General features: G+C 40.8%; 1 protein-coding gene across 2 annotated transcripts in view; it reads right to left on the reverse strand.

Moving 5' to 3' along the window:
* The window catches only part of LOC125701135 (ubiquinol-cytochrome-c reductase complex assembly factor 1), a 51,897-nt gene that overhangs the window by 26,331 nt on the left and 493 nt on the right, over nt 1-25,073 (reverse strand). The window contains exons 2-8 of one of the 2 annotated variants that reach the window (XM_048962733.1): nt 22,870-22,949; nt 22,583-22,687; nt 21,049-21,153; nt 16,740-16,847; nt 13,863-13,935; nt 8,128-8,185; nt 1,227-1,335 (exon numbers count right to left, since the gene is read on the reverse strand). In XM_048962733.1, the coding sequence (XP_048818690.1) occupies nt 1,227-1,335; nt 8,128-8,185; nt 13,863-13,935; nt 16,740-16,847; nt 21,049-21,153; nt 22,583-22,603 (474 nt within the window). In that variant the 5' untranslated portion in view covers nt 22,604-22,687; nt 22,870-22,949. The remainder of the gene's footprint in view (nt 1-1,226; nt 1,336-8,127; nt 8,186-13,862; nt 13,936-16,739; nt 16,848-21,048; nt 21,154-22,582; nt 22,688-22,869; nt 22,950-25,073) is intronic. The other variant, XM_048962732.1, reaches the window with a different exon arrangement.

The raw sequence follows: 25,073 nt of genomic DNA on the forward strand, positions 1-25,073 counted from the left end.
CACACTGCCTCATGGCATCTGACCAGGACAGAAGGATTCCCATTTCTTTTTGTCTTGCTCATTAATGTAGCCAGAAATTTTAAGATGCCTAAATTTAGACCCATCTTAAAAACCAATCAGTAACAAGGAAAGTTAATGTCCAACAGATTGGGGAAAAAAAGAAAAAACTAAAATAAAAAGATTGATAGAATCACTGAAGTTGCAACAGAATCAATGCTTTTTAAGACCGACCACATGCAAAACAGAATATCAACAAAAAGAAAACTTCTTGAATTACTGGTGTGACCTCACACCAAATCATAAACTCACTCGTTAATTTCCTTGTTCGTCAGAAAAACCTCTATATAATAATTTAACAATTCTATACTTCTTTTTCCAGCATCACAGAAGACCTTTCCTAGCCCTGTTCTCTTACTAGAAGTATCCTGAACACTGATATTCTCAGCTACATCAGGCTACTGCCACCACTGTCATACTGGACGCTGTCACCAACACGATGAAGGAGAAACGTATCCACAGAACGTATACACAGATCCCAGACTACAGGGTCAGTGTTACAACTACATAGCATAACCCTACTCATAGCATAGGCCAAGAAGACCGTGTCTCTTCTTCTTTCAGACTTCCAAAATCAACTATCCTTGGAGCTATGCTTTCCTTAACACTTTTCTTTTGAAATGACTAGATATATTAAGAATCCAGAATGAAAATTAAACTAATGAAAGGTACGTAGTCACGTGCAGGAACTTAACATAATAGCTTTGTCCCTTGACCTTCCTTATGCTCACCATCCTGGATACAGAGAAAACTCAAAGCTCTTCTGGAATGACTTAAATTGCAGTTGTAAGCCTGGCACTAGTGACGTATCTTCCTACTCAAACTGCTTATTTCCTATCCCCAAATGCCCATCCTGTTACAGCAGTGTCCTTGTTTATGTAATCACATGGCAAATATCTGAAAAATTAATGACTTCCATGCAAATCATCATCACATCCAGGCCATGATACAGTTATCAAAACAAAGTCAGTGGCTCAGTACAACAGCTGCAGGAATGAGTGGCCAAGATGATATCCACTTGTACCAACTGAAGCTCATAAAGAAATATACGCGTAGCTACGTTTAAGATTTATTATTAAGCATTCTTCCAAGATATGCAAAATTACAAACCCATTGCAAGAACTCAGTCATTACAGTCATCAAGATTACCAGCACCAGAGTTAACTTACCCCCATCACCTTGCCACGCTGCTCAACGTCCTCCCACATGCAGTGGACGATATAGCGACACATGTATTTTCCTGCTCGACCCTCCTGCTTCATTCGCACCAGACACATCCTGCAGGAACATACACACCACATTCATAGCTTTTAGTTTTTCTTCAAGTTTAAACAATAAATTTAATCAGCTTCAGCTCACTTAAGATTCTTCTTACAGTATGTGCTTTTGTCATCAGTTAATAAAAATAAGATTTTTTTAAAAAGCAACTATCATAAACTTGTTCATCCTGTACTTGAGGGCTGTACCTGCTGGATTTTGGCCAATCCATCTATGGAAGAGTGACAGTGGATTCTATTTTGGCTGACAGCACTGTAATCTAGTTAAGCAGTACTGCAACTTAAATTCCAGAGCCTTAAGAACATATCATCCTTTGGAGCAAGAACAAATGTCTTTTCTAATCCTAGGCTACAAGCCAGCTGTAATTCAGCTTGGTATACTAAAATACTGGAAAAGACTGCACTAGCCAAGTAGTGAAAGCTTAAGCAGGTCACAGACTTCACCCAAACTCACATTAGCAATGTCCTAAATTATTTCATCTACAGGGGTCTTAGGATACACATCCAACCACTTGGCAAAACCCCTACATGCTAGAAGAAATCACAAGTTTGTGAGCAGGATCTTAATGAGAATACCAGGTTGGGCTGTTTTACCTTAAAGCCACTCAAGCTACTGGTGCTGTTCAGTCCAACAAACAAGCCATCACAACCATACCTTTTTTTTTTTTTTTAATTACATCTGTAAACAGCACGAACTGAATCGCAGGCTGCTCCCTCACTGAGCTAGGAGATGAGTCCCACCACCAGAACACCTTCATTACCTCGCTAGTCAGCTCTGCTGCTGCACTGCAAGGCAGAAAGCTGGGATGACAGGATGCTCCAACACTGAAGCTGAAATAAGTCACTGATTTGCACAGAGACATGCTATGCTTGGGGGGCTGTTCATGTAAAAGCTTTTTCTCACACCTTTTGAAAAAGCAATAGAGCAGAGCTGCTATAGGCCTCTTTGAAGCAGCCATGTTACTAATAGTGAAAGCACTGCAAGAGTTAAGAGGTAAAAATGATTTATGTATCTGTTCATTTCTACAGCGGAGATAAGATCTGGGCCTCCCTTCAGGCATTAGAAGTATTCGGTGCTCTGCGAATGCCAGCTCAACAGGGAAAATCATAAACATCTGAAACTTGTCTGTTGGGCTGACCTGTAAAAGGGCAGATGCCAATCTTCATGATGGATTCTATCTGATTTGCCAGTTAGTAAAGGCAAGTGTTTCTTTGTTTTTTTGTTTTTTTGTTTGTTTTTTTTTTAACCAGCAAAGGAAGCAAAACTTACTGCCAATGTCGAGTCACAGAGGGAAAACAAGCTGAAAGAGCTGCATTGCTCCTATACTCTTTTCTAAATAGAACCATACATTTAAGTCCCATACAAGGTCCATTCCACTCACACTACAGTACCAAAAGAAGAAAAGCCCTTGAGCCAGAACCTGATTTCTACATGAATGCTTTTGAAAATGGCAGCCACCAGGTGAGAGGCAGGTCAGGCTCCAGCATAACAGTCCTGGCAGAATGAGGTCAAGAGATTGGAGAGGGACTGAGGCATGGCAAGGAGATCAGTGATCAAAGAGGGTAAGTGAGTGAGAGCCTTGGGAGAGGATAATAGGGAGAGAAGGGGAAGGACAGCAGTCAGCAAAGGGAACATTGGGAAGAGCAGCAATTCCTGGCTCAGGAGACAGAGCTGTAAGGATTCTCAAGACATATATGGTGGTAGTGACAATTCCATTTCTAACAGAACCCAGCAAACAATTACAATTTAGATCAAAGAATCAGGGAATCATAGGATGGCCTGGGTTGCAAAGGCCCACAGTGCTCATCCAGTTCCAACCCCTGCTGTGTGCAGGTCACCAACCAGCAGCCCAGGCTGCCCAGAGCCACATCCAGCCTGGCCTTGAATGCCTGCAGGGATGGGGCATCCACAGCCTCCTTGGGCAACCTGTTCCAGTGCCTCACCACCCTCTGGGGGAAAAACTTCCTCCTCATATCCAACCCAAACCTCCTGTCTCAGTTTAAATCCATTCCCCCTTGTCCTGTCACTATCCACCCTTGTGAACAACCATTCCCCCTCCTGTTTATATGCTCCCTTCAAGTACTGGAAGGCCACCATGAGGTCTCCCTGGAGTTTTCTCCAAGCTAAACAAGCCCAGTTCCCTCAACCTTTCTCCATGGGAGAGGTGCTCCAGATTCTGTGAAGATGGTAGCAAGAAGTAAACCTATCAGCATCTTGCTAAAAGAAAAATTGCAAAGCTTTCAGCTAGAATGATGATCCAGAATTCGGATCACCTCTCTAGTTATCAGCCCTGACACGAGCCAGACACATTGTGAGCTTAAAACTTGTCTTACTTTCATCAGCTTCAAAACCTTTGTTCCTCTTATGCTTTTACATAATTAACCTGTACAAAACAGTTAATTAGTTAGAGTTGCTGTATTCCAAGTTTTTTTTTGCTCACTCTTATGAAGTCAAAGAGAAAAACCACTCAGCCTAAGACTTGGAAGCCTAACTTTGGGTTGAGAGAAGTATTTTTACACTACTCTCACTCAATTCACAACCTCAGGGAAAAAAAAAATAGCAAGAGAGACTTGGCAATCACCCCCACATGCATAAATACAAGCTCCCATCCGTCTCCCTTCAGCAGCAGTGAACCAAGAGGAGAGTGCAGCACAAAGACCAGCAGTTAACAACCGCTCACTGATGAGCAGGAATGGAGCAGTGCTCAGAGGAAAGCCTGCTACCCTCGAAGCCTAAAAGGCAGCTCTGTGTTTGGATGCATAGTGCTGTCATAGAGCTGTTCTGCAGCACCACGAGTGAGATCATGGAATTCTGCAGTTTATTTTAAAGTTTGGTAGTTTGTTACTACACCTGCCGTCTGAGGTTTAAAAAGACGCGCACTCTTTAAAGACTATAAACTTTCTAACTGGGTCAACACAGCGTGAAACATTTTGTCGTTTCACTACCAAATCTGTTCTGCAGTTTACTGAAATACTGACTCATCTTTGTCAAACCACGAAAGCAAATCTATTCCAAACCATCTTTAGAAAATTGTCTACTATTGGTTGGGGTGGATAATTTATGTCATATTTAATTAGGCAGAAAGATTACACTAGAAGAAAATAATACGTAAGGATGTCTGAAAAGAAACGTGAGCACATACATCCTCTTTCCACCTGAGGTGAGAAGCAGCAGTTTCCAACAGGAGCCTCAGCTGTGACTGCTTCTGCCAGTACAGTAAAACACACTGGTTTAAGCTCCAGAAGCAGAAATCAGCACTACTGTATCCAAGCGTTGAGATGCAGCTCAGTGCTATGCAGCCCATGCCTGATGAAGCATTAAGCCTCCAAGGTTAAAGCCCACTCAGAGCTTCCTGCTATCCCCTTTCACTGGACCAGGCATTCTGCCTTCCTCAGGTGTTCCAAGGCAATTATTTCTAGGGTTACCAGACCAGATAAATGACTCTGGTTTAACAACAGGTGTAACACCAACCAAATAAGAAGGCTGTTGTTTTGTTCTGCTTAACCCATCATCCATGAAGTGCCAGCAACTTCAAGACAGGAGAAGAAATCTCCTGAATAGACTTCAACTAGATGTGGAGATATGCACCTCCATCATGAATGGAAGCTCAGAATAATGGTATAGACCAGAATTCTGAACTCTTGCTATCTCCTTTAGCAAGTTCACATGATATCCTTTGCTAGCAAGTTCACTAGGTACAGTATTTACAGCTAAGTTCAGGTTTTTGTGGAGGTACAAGCTAACAGACCTCAGCCTGGCTGTGTAGTCTCCCTCCATCCTGATGCCTGCACTTAGGTTGTTTAGCCCATTTGCTCATGGTGAGGCAGGATCAGCCTTAAGACATCCCAGATAAACTTGTTCTTAAAATGTCTCTCAGGTAAGATATTGCTCTCTTTGGTGTAATTTTAAACTCCTTCCACTCTGCTCTTCTAGGATGAACCATGGACAGTTTACTCTCTTTTGAGACAGCGTACCTCACAATAACACAGCAGCCTCAGACCTTTCTCTGCAAATCTGATACATCTATCTCTGCAGGAACTGTTTTGCACAAACTTGATGGTTCTTCTCCTCTACACTCACTCAAACTGATCAACACTTTCACAAGCACAGTTTTTCTTACAGAAAGCAGTGAACAAACCTTGCTGAGTTTCAGAAAGGGAACTGAAGCTCTGCTGTATTCTGACCCTAAGTGCTACGCAAAGCAGGATGTACCACATAAGACATTTCTTACTACAGTCAAAGTCATCTCTTTTGCAATTCAGAAGCTGTGTGGACACAGCCTATACTTCAATTAGACCGTCACAAGAAAAGAAAAACATGGCAGAAGGAATGAAAAGCCTGAGATTTCCTAGAAGGTATGGGCTTCTGAGCCTGATGTCCTCCTGACATCAAGGGTGGGAGGTAACTGAAATAACCTATAAAACTCAGGGAAGAACACGAGTAGGTTGATTTTCTAAAGTATAATTTTAGAAGAACATTGGAAGGAAATGGAGTGTATCTGAAGGAACGTTATCTTTAAGTTAATAAGTTAATGAAAACTGAACTAAATGAGTTTCTGATTCTCTCCCTCCTTTCTGGTTACATAGAAAATTTGGTTCATAGAAAAGGAGAGAAAATAAGAGACAGATATTCCAACAGTGAATCGATCAGAATCTGTAATGCAAGGAGTATGGTCTGACAAGCATCTTAAAGTTTATAAGAGGATCTAGCAGCACAAAGAGTTGACTGGAACACGATGGATAATGACAACAGCGAGAGAGGAGGAAGGTTTTTACCTAAGTATATACAAAAAAATCTTATCCTTTCCTGCTTCAGAAGATATTCTACATCAGTTGAAAGTCAGTGTCTGTAGGTGAAGGAAGAACGAGTAATCCAGAAAGTGATCTAGACTTATAAGGGGGAACAGGAACATCTTAACAGATGGCAAACAGAATCTATGGTACGGTTGTTGGCTGCCATATCAGAAAGACTTCTAGCCTGAGACAAAAGGCTAGGAGGAGAGATAGGTGTTCGAGCCTTCAGAAGTAGGGTGCCTTTACATAAGCCAGTGTTAGCAGAATCCCTCGTGTCCTGCTCCCTCTTTACCGAGATACTGATTTAAAAAAGAGAATCAGAGAGATATCTGTGATATATACAGAGAGATATCTGTGATAGATACAGAGAGAATCAGTGATATATCTGCTATATATCACAGCAGAATCTTGGCCACTGAGATGGTCACAAGCAAAACATGCAGCCATGTTCCAGTGGCCCCGGTAGTGAGTAGGCTTCTCTGTGTTCTAGAGCATCAAACCAGATCTCTGATTTGTGAGAATGACAGCATTCATGAAGGTCAAGCTGCCAGAAACAAGGAGAAGCCAGGTACAAAAACTTCAGAAAAAACAATCCTCGTATTAAAAATTAGCCTAGTACTACCTTCCAGATTCACATTTTCATCATTGTCCAACAAAACAGTGATTTTGTTCCTTTCTGCTTGTGCAGGACTTTCTTGTTAACACTGAATATAGGTTAAGCATAAGAATGCTTCAGTTTCCCCCAAGGGTCTCCTTAGCATCACAGGCTTGAAGAGAAGCAACTGTTGGCTTCCTCTGACATAACTGTGATCTCAGATGTTCCGTGTCTATCAAATACTACCTTCTCTATCATAGCTCCCTTATTTATTTTCATGCCTGTCAGTTGTGAAAGAATATTGTGCACCTCAAAATGCCATGCTAATACATGGCACATTTCCCTGTCAATGCAAAATTGTTGTGAAAAAAGTGTGTTTTTTGCAGTGTTGTGTTACCTGCCTTTGTTTCTCCTCAAGTACTTACAAATGGTTTGGTTTGAAAATTTACTGCAGCAGTTTTCCAAATATCAAACCAAATGATTAGCTTATTAATTCAGTTGTTAAAGCCCTTTTCACATGGAACAGTAAGAAACAGACTGCAAATCTCAAGGGTGACCCATTAATTGAGTCCACTGATTTCATTAGCCAATTCAATGGTTCCGCTGATTAATTCATTCCTTAGTGAAATGAGCTGCCCCATCTTTCAATATATTGAGGAGACAGGAAATTAAAAGGAGGGAAGGGGGAAAAAAAAAAAAGGAGGCAAGGAAATAAGAGGCCTGTTCTTAAGTGCAACTATTTTAGTACAAACTTCCTTTCGAGTCTTTGGGTAGTAAAATGTAAGTCTATGGACTTCAGTTTCATGAAAGATCTGGCACTTAACAAGAATTACTGTACTCCCCTGTGCATCCTGCTGACCTTTATAAGTATGTAATATTAGATGAAAAACTGATTTTTTTGGCTACTCTTTTCACAAATGAAAAAGGAGGAAAAAAACTTAATGTTTAAGGTGTTAAATATTTTTAGATGTAGCCAAGCTGGCATTCACCAACCTGTGCGTACATTTCAGAGGCGCAAGAATAAATGCCAGTGCTATAATTTGTTAAATGCTTCTGACAAGCAGCAAACTTCAACCACCACAAATTCTCACAATTTAAACCACTTCTACATAAATTTAAACTTTTCCTAAAACACCTAAATGGGATTTTTCCACACAGGCTGAGTAAGGCTTTTAGAAAGCTCACAGCACGGGTTATTCCATTACCTAGAAATACAGAGATTTAAGATGTCAGTTTCTCCATGGGTTTTTTTGCTCCTTAGTAGAAAACTATTAGAATTCATTATTTTGTAAATTGAATATTACCACTTTTATCAATAATCACGGAGCCTACTTTTTTGCACAGTAAGGTACGTATCATTTTACTTCCTGAGACTATTTATATTGCTATTCAAGCTTCACTTACCAGACATGAAGCTGGGCTACTAGAAACCATGAATTCAATGTATCAGGCATTTGGCACCCTTGATGGGAGAGAGAAAAAAATAAAATAAAAACAAATGTTAATTTAAATTAATCTGTTTTTTTTTTTTACCTAACAGATTCACTTACCAATAGTATCTGAATTATCAATAATATCTGAATAGATATTAGTAATTAAATTCCTAGCTTTACTCAGTAAGAACATATTGGGAGCAAATATTTACTGTCAGACATCATTAAGATCTAGAATGTGCAGTCACAGGACACTGTAGATACCAAAAGGCTTCATATATTTAGAACTGGGGTAAAACCAACAGGAGGAAAAAAAAACACAATGAAGAATCACAAAGAAAAAGATACGGCTTCTACCTCAGGACGTCCCAGAGCAGGAAAGAATAACAAGGAAGTATTTGTGGATGCTTTGCCCAGTTCTTGCACTCCTCCTTTAGCACGTGCTGATTCCTGCTGCCAGAGGCAGGATGCTGCTCACTGTGCTAGCTGGCACTTTGCTCTCACTCAGCTGCTGTACTTGCTCGGTGGCTGCACAACCCACGGCTCTCTCGGAGCACCTTGCCTCAAGCCATCACACATCAGGATTGAAAGAACAAACCAGCCACGGAAATAATCTCTCTTTCCATATTCTGTTCTACTACTACAGCTGCTGGGTTTCCCAGAAATGTCTACATGCACATGGACATTACACCATAAAACCATCCATGTCTTGATGTTGGGAGGCTGGAGATTCAGGCTCTATGCCACAGAAACCAGACCGCTCTTCCTCATGCTAGGAAAGCATGGACTTAGGGGTTATGTGCACAGAAGTCCTTCAGTTCCTCTCAGATTTAAAGCTTCCTCATGGGAAGCCATTTCCACAGCTGTCCCTTGAAGAAGTACCTAATGAAAAGCATCTGACACCCTGGCCTACCCAGCACTTGGCCTCATCTTCTGGACTACTCAAACCTGGGATGCAGAGTGTTCAGAAGCAGACCTTCCCATTGGATCTGCCTCAGGGAAGTCAATCCCTTTTTTGGTACTGCAGTGTATTCTTTCCTTACTCCTATAGTTCCTGGCTCTCAGGCAGTAACAAGGAGGCTCACATGGATCACGAAGCAAAATTTTTACAGGCTCTTTCTTTTTATATGTCAACCACGGTCAGGCAGCCACCACAGCAAACAAGCAACTCATCACTATTCCTCCTCCTCAAAGTGACGATGCCATCAGGGGACAGAACGTGCCAAGCTTCAGCATCAATGCCTATACATCACCTACACCACCACTAAGAGCGTATAAAGTCACTGACTAACAGTATGTTTTGGAGGTTAACCACAGGTTTCCCCCACCCTTCTCCCCTTTTGGCTGTCTCACTGCAAGCAGAAACAGTTCAAGTCCTTAGAAATGAATACTTTGATCTAAAGGCAAGCCAAAGGATCTCCAACCAGAGCAAGAGTGCACAGTGCTTGCATTAATCAAACCAGTTAATTAAATGAGGGTTCCACAGACAAGGTTCAGAGTGAAACACTTAGTTCAACAGACAGAGGTTTCTGAAATAGAAGTTAGCATGCATCAGTCTGCTACCACAGAAACTGCTCTTCACTGCAAAGCAAAGCTCACACCTCCACTGCTGGAAATTCTGAACGTTTTTAAAGACCTATTCAGTAGAAGAATTCAGGGAAGAATTTTTTCCTCTAACTTCCCAAGTGTTGCACTTCTGTTTCTTCATTCACTTTCTAATTTCTGTATTAGGACTGGCTATGTCCTAATTCAAAGGAGGGATGTTGCTTTAGGGTAACAACTTTGTCCTTAGTTACCAGCCTTTTAGAAAGGAGGCATTTCCAAGATTTGGAGTTTCGGGAGACCTGGTATCAGAAAACTAAAAGGGAAGAAATATCCATCCTAAAATTCAGTAGAAAATTATTCCCTTTAGAATGTAGTTAGATATAGAAAAAAAAAAATAAATGTGAGACTGTAAAACCACCTGTGAAATACTGTGATATTATCAGCTGGGGAATAAATCTGTTTTGCCTGCAGAACACACTCTGTTCACATCTGTGTATTTAAGAGACATAAACACTCAGGCTTATGGGGACATATATCTTTTTCCAGCCATATACTGCACTTAAAATTCATCAGGTAAGAGAAACAAACTTTAATGTAGAATTTCTCGTGATGGAAAATGCAACTACCACAATTTAAGGAAGGATGAAATAAGATAACATCTCCACATCCTGCAAAAAAAACATAAAACAGGTGTGTTTTTGTGTCAGCATCCCACTTGTACTGACTGACAGGGAGAGCAGCAGGTATCTACAGGATGCCCCAAAGGCTGTAGAGAACAGAAGGATTCAGAGTGCTGTAAGTAAACTCCAGCCCTTCTGTGCTGCTTTGTTAGTCCCACTAGAAACTGTTGGAAATAGAGCCATCACTTTGCTACAACTGCAGGACCGTGGAGCAATTAATAGTATTAACAGTTCAAGATGAATTGCAGCAACCCCATAGATCAGGCTCATCGACAAATTCCAGCTCAGCTCTCAGTATCACCTACCTGATCCTAAGAGCTCTTCTAGTCTTTCAGTTATAAGATATGAGGCATTATCCTCACAAATGGGTGCTTCATTTGTTAGAACTACCCAAACTTCACAAGCTTCATGCACAGAAAGTTTTCTGCTGGTAATCTAGCTATTCTCTCTACTACTTCTCTGTTCCTTTTACACAAAGTATATCTGAAGTCCCAAAACAGCTCCACTTTCCATATAAGCAGTACAGGGTAGCAGACATTTGGAACATCAGCCCTTAACAAAAATTCCCAAAATTTTGCTTGATGATCATTTATGGACAAAGGGACAGCAGAATGGCAGGTACAATAAAATTAACTGCCATGGAACACCAGACAGCCTCAATTGCAACACCTCCTTCACATGTTAGGTGGATTCACAACTCCTGTATTTTGGGTACTGTTGTTCAAAAGCGTAACACAGAGAAAGGCAGTTCACAGGGCTCATTCTGCATTAGAGAAACTCTCAGAAAGTTCACTGGGTATCATCAGAAAGGCACTGAGAAAGTGCAGTAGTTTAAGATGTGAAGTACCATCTGTCACTGCACCATAATATCCAGGCAGTTCTATCTCACCTGTTGGAAAACCACCTTACAGAAGTCTGCACACCACTATGAGATCTGCGTGGTCATGCAGTTATGATTCAAGCCACAGCGCAACCACATCACAAAAGCAAGTCCAGAAACACTGAAGAACCAATTTGGATCACACAGGGTTAATCAGCCCACAAATGGTTTTACACATGCATGGGTGTACTGTTTTCAAGGCCAGCTCAGTAGGTTAACAGCTTTCACAAACTACAGAGAAAAAGCTAATAAGCTCTCCAGAGACCAGAGCTGACTCTGTGCAGTTCACTTGGATATCTCAACACCATACAACTTCAGCCAGAAGTGCTGGGGGCAGCAAAGCCAAGAAAAAAGTAAAAAGTACTCTGCTAGGTCTGTGTGCAGCCAGCTTCAGTGAGGATAGACCTGAGCTGGGTCCCGTGCCACAGCATTACTATTCTGAAGGGTCCTGAACAGTGCAATTTATCGTGTAGGTGTGCAGCACCCACACCAGCATGGTCTCAGGTGCACCTCAGGTGCTACATCACTGAGACACAGAGCTAAGGGTAACTGCGTCCTGGGTTCCTGCTACTCCAGTCACCCAGACTGCTCATTTGGGAACAAGCTGTGGTCCTAGCTTAAGGTTTGCCCATCTTTACTTGAAAAAGGAACAACTCAGGAAAACCCCATTCTCACTGATCTAGTTTGATTAAAAAAGGACGATCTGAAAAGTTGGGTATCTTGCGTGGTTCCATGCTTCCCATCTTTTAAACACATATTCCTCACCACTCCATTCATGCCAGCTGCTTGCCATCAGACCCTTCTATGTGCCACTAGTTCCCTAACACAACAAAACAGTAAGCCAGCAAAACACTGAACTAGTTTCTTACAGTGACCTACACACTTCAGTAGATATGTAATTTCCTGTCCAGACAACAGGCAGAGAGCTCATGAGGAGCACAGAGCCTTTTCCCTTCGGCCACTGCTTCAACTCAGCTACCCATGGAATTACAGCCTAAGCTCTTTTACATCAGTTAAAAGGTCCCTGTCCATCCCATCCAAACCATCTCTTAGGGGAACTATTCTTTAAACACATCGCATCACTTGCCTGTTCGGTTTTAAAGCCAATCTCCCAAACAGCTGCAGGTAGAGAACCATAACAGAAACTCCTTACACCTGTTTTTGTATGAGAGCAACGGTTTCTTTAGAGCCACAATGACTCCAACACCACAGGATTCTTATAACAGCAACAGACACATCGCACACTGTCAATCTGAGCAAAACAAGTGATTTCCTTACGGAACAAAGGTTTCAAGTGTATGCAATAAGATTTCCCTAAGTGTAAAATCAGAGCTGGACTGGCTATAACTTACACTGTAGAGCAAAAAGAAAAACAGAGCAACAGTGATGTTCTGGAGAAAAAGGGGGAAACGTGAGGGAAAGATCACCTGCTCTTTGTGATACACTTAAAGCTGAGAGCTCTGAGTATCTTTGCTTTAACACAGCAAGACAATGCCAAGAATACAACTGAAGTAATTTTTATTCAGTACTGAGCCTGAAAATCTGTGGCAAAGAAAATACGTGTCATCTCCTTCCCAGACACATTTTGAAATCCCTTTTATCTAGGGAAACATCTATTCACCTTTTTACAATTAATCTGTTAAGCAGAGATAGTGAAACAACAGCTAGAAACAGTAACACCTCTATCTGAGAGGCAAACATGATGAAGAAGGGAAAGTTTGAGAGGGCACGCAGCTGTGCAGAGGTACGTGCACAGCAAAAATGAGGTTCCAGTTTTCTGATCACTAACGATGACTCCAACTGCTTATAAAGTTCTCTCACTTCTACCACCTCTGAAACCACATCAGAGTTTTGGAAAACCTTCTGAAAAGCACTGGAAATTTTTGCAGCAGCAACACCATATAACAAACCCCTCTCAGTACATTTTGCACTAGGTGAACAGACAAAGATAGGCCTTACACTGAACCTTCTCAGAACTAGTCAAGGGACACAGAATCACAGAATCACAGAATCACCCGGGTTGGAAGGGACCCCAAGGATCATGTAGTTCCAACCCCCCTGCCTAGCAGGGCCACCAAACATCCACATTCAGATCAGGTTGCCCAGGACCCCGTCCAACCTGGCCTTAAACACATCCAAGGACGGGGCATCCACAACCTCCCTGGGCAGCCCGTTCCAGGGCCTAACCACTCTCCTAGTAAAGAACTAGATAGATAGATAGGACAGATAGGACACATTGGACCACATTAAAAAAAAAAAAAAAGAAAAAAAAGAATAGGTATCTGAATTCTTCTCTTACCTCACTCTCAGTAATAAAAAAGGCAATATTCTTCCAATTCCAGGTTATTCTGAGATTTTTCCTATCCCACCCTTGTTAATCACTACAGGACACAAAATCCAACAGTTTCAGGCTCCAGAGCTCTCCCCTGCACCTCTGTCCTGTGTAATGGTGTAGCACAGACAGCTTCTTGTTGGCCATGCACTGCTCAACCCCTGGCAAGACTAAGTGCTTTCTTATTTATAGTTACATGCAATTTTCACCAACATTTCTCTCATCAGGGTAACACTTCAAATTCCAGTAGCATCAAATTCATGACTTACTGTTAAAAAATTCCTCGTAGTCGGTTTTCTCCACGCAGCAGGTGTACATGCGCAGAGCTGCTACCTTAATTTTCTGAAGAAAAAGAGAAGACAATACACAAAGCATTCATGATAAGAGCTGGTGAACACCACTGCTTTTGTTAAACACGTATGCTGCCATCTTCCAAAAAGACTTCTGAGAATCACAATCCCTTGAGATTTTTCAAGAGCACATTAAACATCATCTTATCGCTCAGGAATTATCGAAGTATAATCACATGGCCAAATGACTTAATTTGAATACCCTTCTAAATCTAGTTTAAAGTAATGTTTACATCACAAAAATAATTGAAATGGCTTTCTCTACAGACTCCAAAGATCCCCATTCACAACTCTTAGTTTCCTCCAATAATTTTCACTGTTTATGTATGCAAGAGTGTTGTGTATAATTTAATTTTTAAGAAGTTATATATATACCAGACATGCACTACAAGTATCTTCTTCCTCCCCACAGTAATGAAAACTGACCAGCAAAGCTTCAAAGTCAAGGAAATAACACCACACGATGAATGATACGAGGTTTATTTCAGGTGCTTCAGAGCTTAATTTTGTTCAGAAACACCTTAGGGCATAATGTATAAACAAGATACATGTGCTTAAGCTTCAAAGAGAACAAGAAACGACAGGAAAGATCTGAAAGAGAAGAACCACTATCCATTCCTTCCATCAATCTCAAGGAAAGCAAAAAAGAAATAAAAAACTGGAGGCCAGGAAGAAGTCCTGGGTTGATTTGTTTGTTTTTAATTGCTATCTATTAAGGATTGTGTCAGTAATCTCTATGCTACAGATAAACACCCTATACCTGTTGAATGACACTTCAAATAACCCAAGTAATATTTGTATATCCTCCAACCAGGACATGGAAGTTACAACTGATCATCTGTGGAAACACTGGGGCTATTATATTTTTACAGGTTTCTGTCAAAAATGAAGGATTAGAAGCTTCCTCAACAATTGAGTGCACGTCTAAAATTCTTGCAGTAAAATAATTTACACCATTTACTGGAGTTGTGAAGGTTTCCATTTTAAAGGAAACACTGCCTGGCCTGGGAGTAAAGATCTCCCTTGTGAAAGCCACAGCCCCAGAACAGGCATTACTAGACATTAGAAACATATTGTAAAGAGCAGTTTCTGCAATCCAGCCTTTAAATTAGGCAAGTAACACAGGAGAAACTGGTGAAATTTAATCATGGAGTTTTTGGTGGGTAAAAGAGGTAAGGGGGGAGGGAGAAGAAAGTGGAAAAAAAACAGAAATATTAAGAAACTTCCCTAAGATCTCATAGAGAGCACTGGCAAGGCCAAAAATGAACTCAGGTCTCCTGGGCCCTAACCACAAAATAACTCTCTTCAAACCCAAGTTCCCCAGCCAAAAGCAAGCAGTAAAGAGAAGCAATTAAGGAGAACTCTGAATCAACACTTGTAGCTAATGAGAATCTTTATTACAACAATATGTATACAAACACATGAGAGAGAAACTACCCTCTCCTGAGGTTTAGCAGCCCCTGATAAAAGTAACTGATTTTTAAACAAAATAACTCACTCCCTTAATATACAGTTATCTTTTCTTTGTATTTTCTTTCTGAGGGGCAAGATGCAATAAACAACTCCACCATACTAGAATCAGAGAACATCCACTCTGCCTTGCAGGTATTCAGAACAGCTCTTTTGACTTTGGCAGATGGACTCAGCCCTTCTCAGTCATAGAATCATGGCACCTTTTCCTGTGATTGCTTTATACCATGTCCTGGTCAAAGCTAAGTTCAGAATTTCATCTTTGCCTTTTTCCTTTCTGCAGATGGAACTGAAGCTGTTTTACAGAACTGCTCTCATTTAATCACTGTTAACAACAGCTTTAGGGAAGGACTATTTAAAAAACACCAACGAGAAGGTATTTGGGTGACGTTGGCTCAGCTGTGACTGAAAAGCAACACAAACAGCAGTGGTAACACATCTCACTACTGTCTGTGTGGGAGATCCTCCTGCCACAGAAATACGGAGCACTGAAAGAATCAAAGAAAGCCAACAAAAATAAAAACATGACAGAGATCCAGCAATAGAAACAAGTTAGACCAGGCACCCTTCAGTCCAGTGGAAGGCTCAGCTAGTAGGGTGTATCTGAGACTGCAAAGTCACTAGTGAACAGGAGAATGTGAACATTCACCCCAAGGAAAGAAAAAATCACCTCTTAAAAAAAAATAATAAAAACAACTGTACTTCTTCCCACAGCATGTATTTCAGCTATGGAGCTCTGTGATACAGGACACTGTACACACTATAAGCTTATGAGAGTTTCAAGTGCAACTGCACAAATTGACAGAACAAAAACCAATCAACTGTTTACGTTGTTCTGAAATAGACAACTGCTAGAAGGTAGAGGAGCACATGAGAGAAGTACCAGTACATGGTTTTCCTGTAATTAAATTCTTTCTAGATAACTGCTATTGGTTCATTTATCAGAGACAAGATGCTGGCCTATGTGGACACTGCACTTACTTTAAGATAATAAAGCTGCTATCATGTCCCTTGGTGCACCAACAAAGAGGAAAATGGGATATCAGAACAAATTTAGGAAGGCTTAGTTAAGACTCTACAGATCAAATCCAATACCCCTGCTTACATCCAAAATGGCAACACAGCAACCAGGGCAGGTTCCAGATCTGGACTACCAGACTCCCACATTACAAAGCAGTAACTTTTATGGGTAATAATTAGAACTGTTCCATGTAAGCATTGCTTCCAACCAAAAGAGAGTTGGTTATGGGTTTTTCTGTTTGTTTTTTTTTCTTAAGAAAGCCAACAGTATCAGACAACCAAGAAGATGACAAATAAACGCTTTACCCATCTGCTGTACTTCAGTGGACCTGTGAAACCCATGGCTTCTATCATCCTTGTGAAAGGACCCACTTTCTCCTCAGATGTCTGCACAGAATCTTTTGCAGAAAGCTGCTGTAAAACAGAAGGATTATCACATCAGTCTCAGCAATTAGACCTGACACATCAGATCAGAGGCGGGCTACAAGCTTAGAGAATTTTGGATTTTCTGGTTACTTTCTTTGTTCAACAACACGAACACAATTAAGTTTTCTCTGCAGAATAGCATCCTGTTTTTCTTACTTTACATTCCTCTATTTATAAATTCAAGCACTCCACTGTAAGCTCAGGCTCTGATTGTACAGAAATCTGCTTTATAATACAGTGCTCTCCTATTCTGGATTACCATATTCTTTCTGAGTGACTGCCCTTTACTTGAGTAGATAAAATGAGGAAATAAATCACAGAAGGAAAGCAAATAAATCATAAATAAGATAAATTCTGGCTCCTTTCACATTTTCTCTCATTCTCACAGACATATTGTATTCTAGAATAATTATATACGATATAAACCAATCAACTCCCCTTAAAATTAATGAAGCTACAGGAACCCACTGTTTTAACTGAAAACTCCACCAGATTCTTATTCCTGTTACATATTTTCAGTTTTATTTGCAGAAAATCTAGATCAGGGAAATATTCAGTCCTCAGTGACTTGCAGTGCCTGCAAACACGAAGATCAAGGTTTTACCAATACATCTCAAACAGCACTAGGCTGATAAGAAATGTTCATGGCATTCTGCCTGAAACATCACTGCAGCACTGAACAACAATATGCAGTTGCCATTTGTACTCCAGAAAAGAATTTCTAATGAATCAAGTATATTTAATTCTAATGATTTGGTATAAGTATTATGTCAGCAATAAACTAATTTTCACCATTCAAACCAAAACCTACTGCAAGTGAATCTCCTACATATACTTGAGGAATACAGGTATGAACCTTTTTCGTCTGAGAAAGCTCCTTAACCAGGAAAGTTAAATTGCTTTGAATTGATGGAATTTCACAACGTGCTTCCTCCTAAGACATGAAAATACCAAGAATTTCGTCAGTAGGGAAGTAATTCAGGAGCACAAGAACTGCCATGCGTGGCCAGAACACTCAGACCAGTGCCCCAGCTCCAGCAAGGACCAGTTGCAGATACCAGTAGCTGGAAGAGCTACTTAGAAGAGCAGGGAAATACAGTCACACACACTGCAGCTCCCGAGGGTGTACGTGCCCAGCTTTAAAGATTCATCCCTGTACTAGAAATGCATGCACTCCTTTGTTTTTGGAAGCTACAATTTCAGCACCCCAAACAGTTTTTGAATATTTAACCTCCATGGCACGCTTCTACATGAATTTCACTGCTTTGCTGTGTAAAATCAATTCCCTTGTGCCTCAGACCTTGCAAGTTCATTGAAAGCTCCCAACTTACCTATAAGAAGTTACAGATTGCCATTACCCATTCCCTTTCTCAGTCTATTCTACAAATTTTGTAGACTAGTATTATGTATATGCCCACCAGTTATCAGTCCTTAATTCAGGAAAGCCCTAAAATAGCCACATACAGCAGGCTTTCCAGATTTCTCATTCTCTATAGCGTCCTTAATTTTTGAAACAACATAAGTGACAAATAAGCACTGAAATACTGACATATATTCAGCTCAAGCTGACATACTTCCACAAAAAAAAAAAAAAAAAAAAACTGACTGCAAAGGTGATAAAAAATGTAGTTTGAGACAGAATTGATCTCCATGGCATACAGAGGGCATGTGAGATAGAACGATCTGTACTCACGTACAGCCCACAGATGTCATGTACAGCTCGTGTCTTGACCTCCACCGTGCCCAGGTCAGTATGAAGCAGTGTGCTCAGTGCCATTTCATCAGCTATCAGTAAGACAGCGCCCCGCTGCCCAGGACCCCTTTGCTTTGAATGCTGGCTGTTAAACCTGCTCACCAACCCACTGCTAACATGCAGAACAGCCATACCTAAAGGTGCTTTCCAAACCTCTGCCACATGTGATAGGACCCAATGAGTTTATGAATAGGTAAATAAAGATTTAATCCCACCTTTACTACTTGGCTTTTCAAGATTATCCCATGCATTATTCTTCTGTACACTAAAAATGACCCCTTAATCTTATGCCATAGAATCTCTTCATAAGACAGGCAGGCAACAACAGGATACATTCAATGGGAAACTTTGGTCCCAATGACCACTGTCACACGAAGCTCACTAAATTAACTTCCACATCAATTAATGTGATACTAAATCCCTAGTGAACCCAGGCACACCAATTTTACAACGTGTCTCTTGTCTACAAATTCATTATGAAGCTTCCTTTGCTACAGACTTTTCATTATGCAGAGGAAATTAAGTTAAAAGCCAACACTTTCTTGATTCAACTGTTGTTAGCCCATCACCAAAAAGCATAAAAGAGCTGAGAACAGCCTTCTGCTACAAACTGCTACGACTCTTCCTTCATTCAGAAGTCTGACTCAACTAGCTCAGGAAATGCAGCAGGGCTTTAAGCAGTGAATTCTTTGTTCAGTGTATGGATAGACATGTACAGTTCATCCTGACAATGCTACAACTGTAGCTAAATGCAATTAAACAGTCATTTAAGTGTATAAAACCAAAGAGAAAACATTTTTGAAATCTTCTCTTTTAAACAAGCTCACCAAAAACACTGAAAGGCACACAAGCCCATCTTTCCTGCTCAACACACAAAAACTGAGTGTTCAAAATAAAATTCCTCTTCACTTTGTCAAAAAATATATAAAAAAAAACAATTGGAGCTTGCCTTTAAATCTAAACCACTAAACCTAAACCACCTAAACCTAAATCTAAACCACTTTTCCACTAGGAGTAGCTCATCGAGTTCACATTTCAAAGACAAGTATTTTTCTATTCAAAATAACAAGGCTGCAGTCCAAAAACTTATCTACCTTACCTACCCTGTTGTAAGACACCTCCTCCCTGCACAGATTCTTACATCAAGGCTATTTTAACCTTAAGGAAGCTCCCTTACACCTCTATTTCTGCACTGGAAAAGGATAAATGACAAATACATCAAAACCAAGGGCCCTCGCTCCCAGCCTGAAGATCTTCATGGTCCTTGTGAGATCTGTCATCTTACCACCCTCTGCTCCCCCAGATCTGCCCTCCAAATGGTATTTCTGCAAATGTAAAAGGTGTCCCAGGCAGGCACGGTGATCAGGCCATGCCCCAGCTTTGAGGGCCTGGATTCTATTCTTAGCTCAATTCATGATGTAAGTGGAGCAAGCCACTTTGTTTGCTTCAGTCTTTGAAAAAACAAACAAACAAACACGTTTGGTTTGCTTCACCAGCTCAAAAAACTGAGAAACTGGCTAAAAAGAAGAAAAAGGTGAAAACTAGTTGAAAAAGGACTAGGTGCAAAGAGCAGCCAGTAGTTCTTCATTTCACACCTCCCCTTGTTCATTTTAACTACCCATGTCAAAAGATGCAATTCAAATTCCAAACGTTTCTAACACACCAGCAAAAGACATAATCAGACAGGCAGCAAAATGAGATTTTTATGCAAGTTTTACCCAAAAATCCCTTACTGCCCTTTTCCTGCCCTCCCTTTTCTTTTGTGAACGTTCCTTTTTGCCATTCCCTTCACAATGAAATAGCAAGAATAGGATCAGGACATTCACTAATTGATAGATGCTGATTCCCTTTGATTAAGTTCTGGAGGTGATTCATGCTCCAGAAGACTCCTAGACTAAGCTGAAAGAAAATAAATGTAAGAGATGCAGACATCACAAATTAACAAAATAATACAGATAACAATACCAAGTATAACAATAATTAGTCTTTATTAATATGCAACGTGACAACTTCCAGTTTAGCAGACGGACAAACTTTTGTTACACATTATCTCCAAGATAAGGAATCAGGACTCATCTTATTCACTTCCAGTATGTATGGGCAACTTCTGCATTTCCTTCTTTGAAGGTGAGAAGGGAGCATCTGCCACCCTGCCACCAGTAACTATTCTCCTTAACCCACCTTCTTTCCTTACTGGGCTTTTTTATAAGAACCTTCACCACAAACAATGCAGCTGTGATTTGACTTTCCTACGCTAGCACTTCATTTTCTGGAAAGCAACAGAATATTTCTCAAATTATTGGACCCATTATGAATGCTACTGTAAACCATTTGACATAGACTGATCAGCTACGTGCTTTCAAAGCATTTTGTTACCTCTGTCTAATTCTTAGCGTAAAGTGCCCTCCAATAACAAAAACATCAAACTCTTCTAACCTTATTTGTACTGTGAATCAATCTATTCGGATGCATTTTGGCTCCATTGGCTTCAATCAATCCACCACAGGCTTTAGGCAGCTGGAACTGGCTGGTCTTGCATCTCTAGTAAAAAGGACAGAACAAAGGAAAAAAAAGGAAAAATTGAAGAGATTGCTGACAAGTGAAAACTTCACTTTACAACAATGATCCTTACTTTGTTTCCAAGCTGATTGGGTACAATTCTGAAAAACCTTATGCAACAAAAAGCACAACTCTATTACTGACAGTTACAAACAAGATGGTTGCCCATGCCTAATGCTTCTCTCTACATGTTTTTAAACATTCTGAAGATGTACAGATGGAACGGCCTGGCAGAACTCTAGAACGAGAAGTTATCTGCTTTCATTTCCTCACAATTACATTTCTTTAATCTTTCAGTAAAAAAATCTTTCCTCTTCCTGGCCTGGCACGAAAACAGACCACGCTATTTTCAGCTGTAGCTCTATGGTCCATTCAATTGCCTTTGTGGCCAAGGCCAGAGTAAAACAAGCTGCACAGTAACAGCGATCGCTTTAACATCCACATGGCACATGATTTGTGCTACAAAGCTTCTATACCATAAAGAACAACATGTAAAAGCAAGCAGCATCTCCACATAAGAAGTGGGACACACATCTACAGTATTTTCCCAGATTAGTGGTCAACTGCTTAAGAATAAATTCAGACAAGGTAAATACGCTGTCTTGTTCAGCGTAGTCATTCCCAGATGCCTACTGAACCCAAATTGGTGGCTCAGAGTTAACTTTAATTTTAACAGTCAACTTGAAAACTACTCATTTCCTTCACTACTTCCAACAATACTCGTCCAGATGTAACATACAGAAGGGGAGGCTTAATCTGCTCTGGCTTTATTGTTTGCAAGAAGAAAGCACTCAGACATACCTTGATCCTGTTCAGATAGGCTGCATCTTTCTGCATTTGCATTTTGAATTGCATTCTCATATATGGGTTCTTAACCTCCAACTATTAAGCAATCTTATGGTCAGCTTACTGTGGACAGACACAACCTGAGGCTATGAATGCTACTCAAAAACTGCGAGCAGCAAGGCAAAGCAGTGCTTTTATACTGAAACAATATTACTCTATGTTGCACTGTGCAAGGCAAACATACTATCAATACCAGAAAGCCTAAGGCTATTGTGGCATATATATTAAATACAATAAAATGCTGGCAATTAACTGCAAATGTGACAAACTTGTAACATCTGCTTTGGAAAAACAACATCTACATTTCAATTTTGGTGTGCCATCTACTCAAAACAGCTTCATATTCTTTCCCACTACAAGACTACATTGGTAGAATGATGACAACTGTGTTATGGAGGGAAGGGGAGCTCACTCTTGCAGCAGCAAAAACCTTTTAAGATGCCTTGATGCTTCAGCAATATACCAACAGAGAAGCAAGGACAGCATTTCTGGAAGCCTGATAGAAACTACTACAGATTTAAACACATCCCAGTTTTTACATAGTTAATGTAGAGTGATACCTTACCTGGAAAATACCATGAAGCATCCTCCTACACTGGCCTTGGACCACGGCAGTCTGTAATAAGCCACTGCAAGCTGCTATCCATTGAGTTACTTCAGCCTGGCAGCTCTGGAAGACGAGCAATGAAAAAGAAGGTTCTAATACTCAAGAAGAGTTTAACTGCCCTCCTGTTTTCACAGGTTTTTGTCATTTAAACAAAAGCCTCAGATTAAATTCCAAACTTGCATTTGACAGAAGCATAAATTCTGACTACAAAAAAAATCCCTTGCCCTCCAATAAAGTCATGCCACCTGAGAATGCTGGCAGAAGCCGATCAGTCAGAGGAAGCAGTGGGCTGTCCAAATCATGAAACACAGCACGACATTTACACCTGCAGAATAAATTCAGGCATGTATTCCATTGACTGAAGGATCTCTAAAAAGCACTCAAACACTCAGATTCTATGCATCTTCATCATACTCAGGCACTGTGCTTTAGTACTCCAAAACACAAATCATCCCAGTCAATTTCAACAATAAGAAATTCCTCCAATAGGAATTAGAGGCAAGAGGGTTATCTTCGCATCTTTCATTTGCTTGCTAGACTCAAGCTAGTATAATACTTGTCTCCTTCATACATGATCTACATCAATATTGAAACAGTGGATATGTTATTAGAGAGAAAAGACTTTTTTTTTCTTATAAAAATAGCTTTATTTTTTTAACAGAGACAAAGATGATTACGGGTTTGAGGCACCCAACATGTGAGGATAGGCTGCAAGAGCTACGACTATTTAGCTTTCAGAAAAGAAAACTCCAGGGAAATTTTACCAATGTGCACAAATAGAGGCACTGGGATGAGGAGATATGGCCAAACCACCATAAGGTGCCAGTGAAAGTGTAACTATAGCAGATCTGTCCAGAGGACAGGACAGACAAATTGGGATATTTACCACTAAAAACATAAGGAAATAAGGGAAAACAGTGTGTTAAGGTATCTTCCCTAAGCCATTATTACTATCTGTAGAACATCAACTCCCATTTAAACCACAAATGCTGCTCCTTCTTTACAATATGGCTGGTCTATGCCTACTCTAAATCAAAAGGAGTTACTCCATGGTAGCCTGCAGCCAGCTGTCCTATCAAGATCCAGGTGAAAGAAAATACCTATGGCCTTCTAAACCTTTCCTGGCAACTTTCAGGAAAGCCATAGTTAGCAGAGAAACTACCCTTCAGTATCTCTTCTTAGATAAAGGATGGTTTCACCACAACAGAACTATTGACTGAAATGTTCAGAAAATACCCAGGATTGTATCATACAACAAATGCCTGAGAAAGCCTGAAGATTAGAAGAAAACAAAACTGTCCCTCCTTGTTTTCAGTACAGAGATGTTTAAAGGCTGAAGATTTGCCTTCATTTGATTGGGCAACTATTAGATCCTACTGCAAAAGATGACAGCATGGAACACCATGTATCAGCAATCATATGATATCACATTACGTGAGCAGAATTATGTTGCTTTCTGCTAGAAATCCCCTGCCTCCTATCTGTATCTGTGTACTCTCACCACTTACGATAGCTCCTGAACTTCTCTAATTACAAAGCAAGATGCTTCAGACCCCAAAATGGCAGACATCTTGTCCAAAGAAAATTTCTTCCAGCTGGGATAAAAAGCTCAAGCAGCTTCCTCTACAATATGAATACCAGAAGCAGGTGAGAGAGGAGCACTGCATGGGGATAGGAAGCACAGGAGACAAACCTGCACCTTTTGCATGCAGCTTTACATTGAAACTGGCTCCCTGGGGTACAGATCCAGGGAAGGCTGAACCCTCAGTGACTCACTACTCCGCTCCCGCCTGGCTTCCCTCTCGCTTTTTTCTAGCAATTGCCTCTTCAGCTCATTAAAACAGCAGGAGACTAACTTCATACTGCCCCAGCTCTGCTGCTTTGGCATTAGAGCACAGGGGCCAAGAAAAATGTTGGGGCATGCAGAGGTATGCAATAGCACAGTGCCACAGGCGAGGACAGAGCACAGCCACTGAAGCAGGAAAGAGGAGCTCAGCTCACTGCATTCCAGTCGCTCTCAGGCAGATTTGCTCTCAGCTGTTTTCAGCTGAAGGGCTGAAAGGTTCACCACTGTGATACCACACCCGAGACATCAATGCCAGAAACGAGGTGGATTACTTTCAGAAGCGGGCACTGCTCTGTGACTACAAGCCTTACATTTCTGCCACCAGCCTGTCTCCATCTGACAGCATCAGCCACCCCGTGTTTGTGCTGAGGCACAAATCAGCTGCAGCCTCCAAGCTCCCTTTTGTAAACTCTGTGCTGACATCTGGCAACGTGCTGCAGGGGCTTTAAAAGCTAACAGACGAAAAGCACACAAATGCATGAGAAAAAACAAGGGAGGGCAGTCAGAGGGAATCCATCCTCAGGGGAACCCAATCTCTGCCACTCGACGCAAAATCTGCAACCTGATAACGTCTCCTCCCACCCCAACACCTCCAACGGAGAG

The sequence above is a fragment of the Lagopus muta genome, chromosome 16, assembly GCF_023343835.1.
Source record: "Lagopus muta isolate bLagMut1 chromosome 16, bLagMut1 primary, whole genome shotgun sequence".
In the NCBI taxonomy this organism is placed as follows: Eukaryota; Metazoa; Chordata; class Aves; order Galliformes; family Phasianidae; genus Lagopus; species Lagopus muta.